This window comes from Notothenia rossii, assembly GCF_949606895.1.
Source record: "Notothenia rossii genome assembly, chromosome: 3".
NCBI classification, from domain to species: Eukaryota; Metazoa; Chordata; class Actinopteri; order Perciformes; family Nototheniidae; genus Notothenia; species Notothenia rossii.
Genome location: NC_136901.1, coordinates 85,945,049 through 85,956,495, shown reverse-complemented (window position 1 = coordinate 85,956,495; position 11,447 = coordinate 85,945,049). Strand labels below are relative to the sequence as shown.

Below are 11,447 nucleotides of genomic sequence, written 5' to 3'. Positions count from 1 at the left end.
GTTCAGGCTGCAGGATGTGCACTGCAGCTCGGATTTTGTTGTATTCATGGATGTAAAATCCATGAAGAATGCTCTTGTGTTTATTTATTATTTTGTTGCAAAAACATTTGGACTCATTTATATCTACTAATAATAACCTTCCCTTTGGAGATGAATAAAGGCCTCTTTAAGCATGATATTAAATCAGCTCCTTTACCAACGACCAGGTTTTTTTCTGAAATACTATAGTTTATATGGTATTGAATGATTTAATAGAATACCAACAAAGATCAACATTATGAGGATTAAATATTACCGAAACTCACCCGGCAAAACCAAAAGACGAAGGCTACTTTTGTATTTGTCTGTTTTCTTTGGGGATTGTAACGGTGTCTCCTACTTGTAGCCACGAATCTGCACCCGTCCCCCGCCTGCCCAACATACCTCTTTATCTGTGTGTGTGTGTGTGTGTGTGTGTGTGTGTGTGTGTGTGTGTGTGTGTGTGTGTGTGTGTGTGTGTGTGTGTGTGTGTGTGTGTGTGTGTGTGTGTGTGTGTGTGTGTGTGTGTGTGTGTGTGTGTGTGTGTGTGTGTGTGTGTGTGTTTTTGAGTGTCTGTGCGAGTGTTTGCTTAAGCTTGTAATTCATCGTTGTCCTAGACCGTAGCTTTGCTTTGGCTCATTTGCGCACTATAAAGCATGACTTAAACAGTGCCCAATTACAAAGAGGGGGACAATTCAAACGCAAACAGATAGTGTGAGTCAGTAGGCTGCATAAGGATAATTAAAAAGGGAGCAACGCTTATTATGAACACAACTTCTAAACAATATATTTTTGAGTTATTTATATTTCACACATTTTATAGATCATCTTCATGGATTAATACAAATGTAGTAAAGAATCCAATAATTTATTTAAAGCTGTTTATTGTGAACGTTTCCCAAATAATCCCCTTAAGGGAGAATCTCTCCTGAGTTCAAACACTGGAAGAAATAACAAACCCTAATGGACTGTTGTCGCCATTGTGTGGTCCCCCTCCTGTTTGTTGATTCCCGTGTTATTTCAAGCACCAGTGCCCAGCTTGGCTGGGCAGGCAGACAGACATGTATTCAGCAGTTAATCTGACGGAGCATCTCGCTGATGTGTATTGGAGCGGCCATTGTTTTCCTCTATAGATTAGCCGCACAAGCACCTCACATAATCGAAAGGCTATAGACAGACTGTCATTGCTTTACACTCCACTAACAGACTACCAACACAAAGATTCAATAACATCAGAATGTTTTTGAACAATATATTTACTTCCATTAAATAAAACACAATAGTTTTTTTGGATGTTGAAAAAAAAAAACATAATTCCGTACCAAATAGTATACACAGAGCAAAAAACCAAATAATTTGTCGCAGGAACATTTTTGATGCTTCTTTTTTTTTTTTATCCAGAATTGCTATTCTAAGTCGATATTCACACAGACATTAATAATAAATTTATAATATGTTAGAAACACACAACTGGTGCGTTTTAGTATTTACATTCCCTTTTTGTTTGCAAGCAAAACATGATTCCTTTTTAGGTTTTTTTTTTTTCACATGCGTTGATAAATTGAACCTGGAGAGGACTGGAGGGTTATAGCGCATTCGCTTCAACAAACAGGAGATGATAATTCAAATATATATACAACCTTTTCAGTCAACAACAAACGTCCAAAATCCACCAGAAAAAAAACCCTCACGAAGAGCTATGAAGAATAAAACAGGCCTTTTGTTTACTGTGGTGCGGTTTGAAGCAGCCCTGGACTCATCAAAGGGGAATAAACCTAAAATCTCCCGTTTCAGTTTTGACTCCGACCTGGAGTTTAACTTGTTTCAGTGGTTCAGTCTTCTAGTGCCCTTTTTTGAAAAATGAAAAAGTAGTTGTAGTAGTCTCTTGTTCCTGTGGCCGGCTGTTTGTGATTACCCACACACTGCAAAAAATGACCCCCATAACAAACCAATAGGTCTTGTAATCACCCTAAAAATCTAATGCTTTCCCCCAAAAAATAAACGGATGGAATAGTCTCACTTGTTTCTTTAAGGAGTGTGGGGATGTTCAAGAAACAAGTGGCAACAACTTGATGGAAAAAGTGAGAATAATGCAAGTCACAATCCAACAAGAAAAAATCAAGAAATGTCCTGAAACACGTGTAAAAAGTACAATTATCTCACTGCTAGACTCCCTTTAGAGAAAAACAACACTTATAGCGTCACTACACCTATAATGACTTGCTAAGGGGGTCATTGTTTACTGTGCAGGTAGGTATTAGACTGGTCTGTCCACGGCGTACTGGCAGGCGCTCAGATTAGCGGCCGGATTCTGCACGTATCCAAAACTCGAGTGCTGCTTGGCTTTCAGTCTCAGGCTGGCCAGGCTGGAGTTACAAGTGTCCCTGTACACATAAGGGGGGGTCGGAGGCGCGTAGGGGCACGCCGAGGTGGGCACCCCCGAGTTGAGGGACGGGTTACTGAGGTTGTTCAAGTTATTCAGGCTGTTGAGGCTGGAGCCCGGCACCCCGGTCACCGCCGAAGGAACCATGCTGGAAGTCATGGAGGATATGGAGTTGGGCGGCGAGAACATGTTCTGCGAGGATAAGGGGTTGACATTCATGGAGTTGAAGAAAGGGAAGCTTTTGGTAGATAAAGACGCCGACGTGAGGCCCTTGGCGGCCCAGTTGTTGTACGTGTAGCTCGGGTACATGTCTTCGTAGGGCTGCATGAGTCCATTGAATTGCGGGCCGAAGCCGCTTTTGCAGAGCTCGGCTTGTTGGTTTCTTTCCCGTTTCCTCCACTTGGCTCGCCGGTTCTTGAACCAAACCTAGAGCGAAAGAAATTAGAGAAGGTTAGAAAATATATATTTTTGAAATACTTAATTTACTAGCCTCTATATTTATTGAAATAGCCAATATGAGTTCTACATGCAATAATATATTTTTTGTTGTTGCTAGTGTTTAATTTAAATCCACACGAAGCGTATATTAGTAAATAATATTATGTTTGTAAATCCTAAAAAATATATATGTCTTTGTTTTCATGTGCAGACAATTCTGCCTTGATTCATTTTTTATCTTCGCAGAATACACACTGGGCTCTCACTGCAACATCCTAATGTGTATTCCTCTGCAGCCTGCAAACACTCTGACCTTAATCACACAGCACCAGGGCGACAATCGCAAAATACAAGCTTTGCACCTCTTTCACACGAACAGGAGAACACGACTGGTATCTGCCCCCGACTAATGTCAACAACCTTAACTGTTAACCACCTCTTAGCATGTAATTACACTTAATAGGCAAATAACAATTAATTAGCTGATGCTATATTCTATTATGAAATTACTGAACTGATTTAAATGTGCCCAGAAACACAAATAATTTGAAAATGCTTATTTTGCATTATGTGATTAGAATTATATGGACAAAGATATACAATCTAATTCAATTGAGCTCGTACCAGGAGTTTATTTAAACAAGAGTCTGATTATTTGTTTCCCAGCTCAAAACTATGTACTACATTATTTTCGAGAAAAATTCAGCCGTGCGTAAAGTTTGGTGTCAGTGCGTAAAAATAAGGAATCGTATTGGGAGGTTAACCGGGCACAAATTACCCGAAATTACACACACGGATTGTTTTTATTTGTACCCAAGGGAGCACTCACCCTGACCCGGGCCTCTGTGAGGTTGGTCCACACGGCTATCTCCTCCCTCGTGCTCATGTCCGGGTAGCGATTCCGCTGGAAAGTGGCCTCGAGCTCTTGCAGCTGCTGGCTGGTGAAGTGAGTCCTCTGTCGCCGCTGCCGCTTCTTTTTTGGGTCATCTGAAGAGTCGTCGTTTTTATTTTGGTTCTTTTCTTTTTCTGTCAAGAGGAAATAAATTGATTTAGTCTGGGTCAGGCGGATTAAGGCCTGTATGCTATAGAGAGGGGGGAAACAATCCTGAATCCATGACAGTTTTGGATGAAATGCTCTGATGCACAATATAAACAGTTTTTTTTGCTTTGTTTTACTTCGCTTCCTTTTATTTTATTTGAATTCATAATGTTATATTATTATTTAATGGGCACGGATCATATCTATTAATGCTAGGGTAATTTCAGTTGCACAACAAAAGCTCTCTTTACTTTGCATAACACAGAACTTTTCACACCAGAGACAAGTGTCAAAACTAATTACGTGTTGGTCTAATGACAGCGATAATCGCCCTTTTTGCATGCACAATAAACTCCCTATACGTTGATAAATATGAGCCACCTTTTGTTTGATATCGAGATGACATCTGCGGCGCCTTGCTGCAAACATCTGCCCCCCCCAAGCGGTTCTTACCGACAGACTCCGGACTGGACGTGTCCGACACTGTGTGCACCTCTAACCGGTGTTTAGAGTCCACAGACCGCTGCAGCGGCTGTAAAGTAGAGGCCATCGCCAGAGCCGTGTGGTGCGTGGAGGCAAGTTTATTCCCTGTGAGGTGGTGATGGTCTGTGTTTAGAGGATCCCTCATAGAGTTCATTGGCGGAAGATCGCAAAACTGGCTGTCAAAAGCAGAGTAAGTCCCTCTAGTACAGCAAGGATAAGCGGGAAGTCCGTCTGCGGAATTTGTTCGGTTCTCCAAAAAACGCGCACCAGAACAGTCCCTCTTGCGGTTGAGATAAAATCTTCTTTCTGTTAAAACTGGAAACTGCTTTAAAATAGGCCATTGAGTGCTGCCATACTAGCTCCGGCAGTAAACAGTGGCTACCTCGGCTGACTATCAGAGTGACAAGGACAGGTAGGTGATATTAGATCCAGAGGCATACACTACACTGCTCTCTCTTCATTTCAGCTGCGCCTCTCTCCACAGCTCCACGTCACCGAGTTGTGCCCGCCCCCTCTCTGACAGGCACACGCATGTGGATATGACTGTGTGCCCAACCAACCGGAGCTCGCAGAAACGAGATATGTGTGCCAATGTGTTTATGCCGGAGCTGGCGCTTATTTTTCATTTCCAAATAAAAGCATGTAAAGAGAGATGGGACGCACGGTGTACCCACGGTGCTCCGTTGCGCAGCAGCCCAAGACCAAATAAAAATGAAAATAACACAGTTTGGCCTCATTTTATGAGATGGGTCCAGTGGCCCAGTAAAACGATGCAGTTCTATTGATACCCAAGTTGAGCCGCAGGCTCTGTCACTGCAGTTTACTCAGGGACTCTTTGTGGATAAAGCGAGCCACCGAGCCGATTGTATTGAAAGCCGTATAAAGAAAAGAGGCACACTGAATATCAAACAACAGACTGCAGCACAATGATCCTGTCAAAAGACACGCTGTTTAAAATATGTTTAAACAGTGCATGGCTATGCCAAACGTTATCACGTAGAGCAAGATAACGGTACGTTACTTGTGTCAGTATTACCGAAAGGCAAACAAATGCATTGCATGTAAGCATTATCTGTATAATCTTCATAATCTTACTTGAATATAAAGTACAACATTCTGTGATATCCACTTAGGAAAAGCATTGTCATACTACTTGTCAAATGAGACGATCCTCTGGCCCTCCCCAGAGTTGACGTTCAAATATCCATTAAATGAACCCCACCGGAGCGCAGTTAACCACCAGACTCAGGTTGTTGACGGCGGATTACTTTATCTGGGTGCTTAACTGGATGTCTCTCCCCACTTTGCGTTTGGACCCCTCAGTCTTTCCCAGCCAGCACTCCTGTAGTGTTTTTTCTTCTAATCTGATAAGACTCTCATTTGCCTAAGAATTTCTGAAGGAGGACTTTTAATGAGTTTGAGTAGATATGCCAGCACATTTCTTTAACCTATAACTCCCCAAGGATTTAATGCGTAAAGGCAAAGTAAACGCGTCTCATCAAACACATGCGGGTTTAATTTTCAAGGTGGGAGATTCAATCAATCAAATCAATCACATTTTATTTATACAACCCAGTATCCCAAATTATAAATTGGCCTTCGGGGACTTTACAATACAGCATGTCCGTAGACCCTTGCAGGGAAAAACCGGTGGGTGAGAGAGATATGTCAGCTGCATAACAGGTGATGGAGAGAGGACACGTCCACGCCAATTAGTGCGGTCAATTCAACTGGAAATGAAAAATGACTTTTTCATTTTTCATCTTTTTCTAATTCCATTTCACGATTGCTTGATCACCCTCCTCACTATCACACTTCCCATCTCCACGTGTCCAGGCGGACGCCCATTCAGCCAGCACATTTGGACTTGGCGCTGTTAAGAAGTTATGGGCTAATCCCGTGAAAGCCCCTGATGTATAAATACCAGCAGACCATAGACTGAATTCAACATACACACAGACACACACATACGCAAAAGCGTACTCAGCGGTAGGGATGAGACATTATTAAAACATATGGTAGCCAAAAGCGTCTGAAAGTGCATTGTAACCTTGTTTGGAGGACTAAATACTTTGGATTTTAACTCATAATCATCATATGCAATGTTTTTGTCATTATTTGTAGGTAAACAATACAGGCCTCTCACAACGTTTCTAAAAATGAACCAAAAGGTTTTTTAAAAATGAGTATTTGTATATTAAAATATTATCAGGGCTATTTTATTATGAATAATGTCGTGCATTAGATATATTTGATTCTAAAAATAAAACATTTTACATTTCAAAATAAGGCTGTTTGATAAAAAACATAACAATACTAGACAAATATTTTCCTTGTCTTATTTTCGGCCCAGCAGCGAACACTGTGTTGCTCCTTTTTTCCTTTACGCCGTATTGTAATACTAAACTTGAAGTGGATTATCGGTTTCCTCTTCATTCCTACCTTCTGAATGCTTTATCTCTCTTCTGCGGATTACTGCGCGCAATAGGCCTCCGCCATTGAGGGCCATTAATTAGCAATTCAGTCAATATAGGGGGAGACGACAAGGCTTTTTACATAGGATTAAGGGGACATCAGATTCCTCCATTAGTATATTCCTCCTCACGGATGGGCTTTCATTATACATTTAGTTTTCCCCGGAGTCAATCCAACAAGCGCTGCATATATTACAGCAAAACAGTTGGCGCTGGTGTGTCTTTATCTGTGAGCATGCCTCCCCTCCGTGTAATTCTGTTTTTATTTTAGTTATCCTATTATTCCTAATCGATGGTTGTTCACATTGTGCAGCCGAGGAGCTATGATCATCCTGCCCTCTGCCACATACAGCCCCATCAATGTCGGCTAAATGAGACGCAATGAGGCGTATTGGTTATTCGTTTAAGACCCTAACAACACCTGATGTAATTTCCCTTTCCACATTGGAGAATAATTAATAAATCCCAGGCTTTGTCGAGCATGGGATTTAAGCTTTTGTTTAGTCTCTTTTTGTATATTTTGTATTTGTAGTTGTTTCTGGTAATATGATCAAAATACTAATCCACATTGTTTGTCATTGTGGACAAGCACAGATTTCCTGTGCCTAATGCAAGTACATGTTTAATTGAAATGGTCTACTACATTTAGTGAGAGGTCATATATGACAATATTCATTTTCCAATAACTAACGTGGCTGCAGAGCTGCATCCCGATCAAATAATCGGATGATGCTCTGAAGCTGCAGCTCCACTTTCTAGCACCAGGTGTCCCTCTAACACAGCACACACCACGGACTCACAAAACTTCTCACACCGACAAGCAAAAGAAACCAGAATAGTACCAATCATTTTGGAACAAACTAGTAACATCCACTACAAAAAGTCCAAATAAAACAGCATTTTATCATCATCTCAGAGTACTGAACTGTGGGTTAAAAATGGGATATTATTTTGTGAGACATTAACGTTATTTTGGCTTTTTTTTTTAAACTTTTTTTTTTAAGGTTGTTTTAAGAAACCTCGAAAAACTATTAGCTCACCAAATACTAAAACAGAACAGCTCAGGTTTTAGGAAGCGTATATCCGTGTTTAGGCCACTTTTGAATTAGGCAAATAAAAAAAAGAATGATGTTGATGAAAAAATGTATTAGCTGTAAATAATAAGTGAAAATCAGCACACACGTTGACCTTTAGCCTGCATTATTATCAACAGCACCGTTCTGTGTAAATAGAATAACATAAACAAAAAATAAAATACTTGTATGTAAAATTCAAAAGATAATAGGTCTATTTTACTAATTACCAAACACGTTTTATTTTTACTTCAATCTGTTGGACTTGTGATGGGTGATGGATTAGATACTCACCTATTTGCGCGCAGGTGGTGGCCAGTTTGCGGCAGTGGGAGTCCATTATGGCAATTTAAGGAAACCGCTTCTGGAACAACAGACAAAAGAGACATAATTAGCCTTTAAGTCTGGTAAACAACCCCGCTGTGTTGGTCACTGACATCCAACTCTACTTCTGCAGTCAATACTTTCTGGAGTCAACAGAAGACTAAAAGGAATAGTGGTGTGCTCAAAGGATAAATATCCGATTACAAGACAAAAGTGATGGTGGTCTTGAGGAAAGATTTCAAATGGATGGAGAGAAAAAAAAATCAGACATTCAACTCGTGTGATAGCAGGCTCAGTAAAGATCATTATAATGAGGTAAATGCATTCCAAATGACATCAAGTTCGGATTTCATTGATGATTTCTTTTAGTGAGTCTTATTCACATGTCAAAGTCTGATTTTTTGTCGGAATGAGGCAGTGATTCACCTATTTAAAGTTTAATTAACACGAGTTAGGAAATAACTGCCAATATTAGAATATATAGCAGAAAGTTACTTAGAAAATATCTCTGAATAAATCAATGCAATAATTTGTGTAGGATAACAAATAATATTTGTTTTATTTGATTTAGGAAAAATAGGAGTCAAGCATTCCCATTTATTGCATGTTATGTATTATTTATTTTTTCCAGCGTCAGATTTATTTTCGTGCAGTCTGAAAATATAAAACCTTCCGTGTTGTGCATGAGCCGGGTCTTGTGTTTTGGTGCAGCCTGCAGAGGAGAATGAAGTGATTCCGCAGTAAAATCACGGGATTACAGTCTGATTGAGATGTCTGTCGCTGGGATATTACAAAATTCATTATCGCAGCCCTCATACTACCTCGATATGAAGTTACACAGATGGGGTTTTATTAGTCCAGGCTCACACTGTTTGCTTATGATAATTCAACTCGGGGGGAATTTGCATGCAGTCATGCTGTTAACCATTTTCCTCAGCTCTTCCCTTCACCTGCTCTACATCCTCTGCGAGCCTTTTTTTCTCCTATTCAGAAGATGCAGATATTGGAGGTTAAGTTTTACTGCGTGTACCTGCACAACCTTTCTTCTCATCCATCCTTTACATCCCCACTGCAAAATGAAATAGTGGGGGTCAGCCTGTAAGGTGTAAGGTTATTGCACGCGGCTCAGTGTTATCTAATCAGTGAGATTTAATGAGGGGCTCCTTCCAATATTTCAGCCTGCTGGCTGCTCCGCGGCCTCTGAAACCACAACCGGTGTTATTTATGCATTTCACTGTATTTTATTATTACTGTGTAAAAACGAATGGTGTAACAAAAAAATATCGACTTATTTTCTACATTGATTTATTCCCTATTTATTTCACGTATCTCTTATTTTTGTAGATTTGAAATGTAAAGGTATGTATTTCGTTAACATGTACATACAACTACCATTTAAAAAGGAAAAAAAAGAGTTGTCTATATTATGAAATGCATTTACATGTTAGTAAAAAATCATATGTTGCTTGTTTAAAAACGCATATGGGTCAAATATAGTTAATGCCTTAACACAGCTTTTAATAGAATTGAGGCCTACAACTTTTATAATAATAACACAATGATTTCAGGAAATTAATCCTCATTATACATATTTAGTGCTGTTTTTTTTACTTTAACACATTGAAGAACTATGAGCGTTTTAAAGAAATAGCTGCGTTCATTTCATAATTACTCCTATTAATCCCGTTCTTCCATTCATTCTCATTGCACCGACCTCAGCACCAACAGTTGATGTGAATCAGTGACTCACGTGGCACGAGGCCCAGTGCAGACAGAAAGCTGGCATTGCCTCGCACTGGCTTTACTTCTGAAATTAACACCGTGCAGCATGAGAGAGCAGCCTTTACCGGGAGAAGCTAACCTCCACCATATGGTCCCATATTAATTAAAGAAGCGAGACCGTGTACGTCGCCTCTTTTTTACCCAAATGCTTTTCTTCCTGTAATGCAAAACAATTCAAAGGAGGGTCAAACTCATCTGAACTCATGATACTCCTTTCGATTAACAGGGTTATTTAAACTTTGCTTTAAGAGCTTACTCACCATTTTATTTAGGCCAGTGAAGGAGAGTTAATACTTTTTGTTGTTAGGTTCACCCACACTTTTATGCATTTGTGCGTGAATTTACGCAAACATTATTAATAACTTTAGAGCAACAAACTGAACTGAGACTAAGTCAGGCACGAAATATACTTTCAATTGACATTATTTCGTACAAAATGTTGGTAATCAGAAGATTCAACTACGTGACCATTTTACGAAATGCGCAAATGTCTATTTTTTTCAGATATTTTTATTTAGATTTAACTATTTACTTATGCATATCACAAACGGTAAAAAAATACAATTTTTTAATGATTCCGTTTATTTTATTTCCGCGCACTCCATCACCGCTAATGATACATCATTATCATCTGGCGACCTGTAAGGCGAACCCTGCCCTCACAGCACTTCATGCTGCTTTCTGTTACAGCCATGGCTTTGAAATTCCGACAGAAACACGCCGAGCAGGCAAAACACGAAGTGGAACAAATCCATTCACTTGCATTAACTCACAACTCAGTTTTATTTATTGTAGGCTAGTGCCTCTGCTCCTCCTCTGCTGCACTTACCAGTTGTAGACACCGGTGGGGTTGTCTGTCCCAGCCGTCGGCGTTTTATTCTATACGGAGATAATTCCACCGTCCAAACACACTCGGACACCAGGAATTGTGTTTATAGCGAAAATACAGGAAACTTCAAGGTCCAGTATAGCTTAAATCTAAGTTTCTGTCCGGAAATGTGAATCTGGCGTGGATGTGGCTCCCCGCTATGTTATCCAAAAAAAAGACGCAGTGCTACCTTTTAGGATAGTTTCATTTATGCGCATAAATAACCATCTATTTACGGTGCGAGTAGAAATAGCGAAGGAGGTGCTTTCATCCGAGTCTCCCCTTGGTTCGTCCTCTTCTGTCTTCCTTAACTTTTCCCCCCTTGAAAGACGCTCCAGTGGCGCATTTTTTTCCTCCTTCTTTTGAGCTCAGAGGGACCCCGCGTGTGTGTGTGTGCCTTTTTAAAGGGGTGTGTTTGTGTATGTATGCGCCTGTGTAGTCTAGCAGAGGGCAAACTTGGAGCTTCTCAACTTTCAACAACAATCAAACAAAAATTCCGGATGGCATCTTTAAAAAGCACACGCATGTTAAAGACAAATAAACAAAACAGATATTCCTGTCAGCC

At 40.1% G+C, this 11,447-nt stretch overlaps 1 protein-coding gene across 4 annotated transcripts; it reads right to left on the bottom strand.

The window, feature by feature from the left end:
- Nucleotides 1–1,256: 1,256 nt before the first annotated feature.
- pitx2 (paired-like homeodomain 2) lies at nt 1,257–11,234 on the bottom strand. Of its 4 annotated transcripts, none has more exons than XM_079668173.1 (4): nt 10,844–11,234; nt 8,203–8,272; nt 3,669–3,865; nt 1,257–2,827 (listed from the first exon to the last, which is right to left on the bottom strand). In XM_079668173.1, the coding sequence occupies exons 2-4, from the start codon at nt 8,246–8,248 to the stop codon at nt 2,276–2,278; spliced, it is 795 nt and encodes a 264-aa protein (XP_079524299.1). In that variant the 5' UTR covers nt 8,249–8,272; nt 10,844–11,234; the 3' UTR covers nt 1,257–2,275. The 4 variants fall into 4 exon arrangements, with proteins under 4 accessions (XP_079524299.1, XP_079524300.1, XP_079524297.1 ...); XM_079668174.1 differs by having other exon boundaries at nt 8,203–8,269; XM_079668171.1 differs by lacking the exons at nt 8,203–8,272; nt 10,844–11,234 and adding an exon at nt 4,260–4,788.
- Between the last annotated feature and the right edge of the window lie 213 nt (nt 11,235–11,447).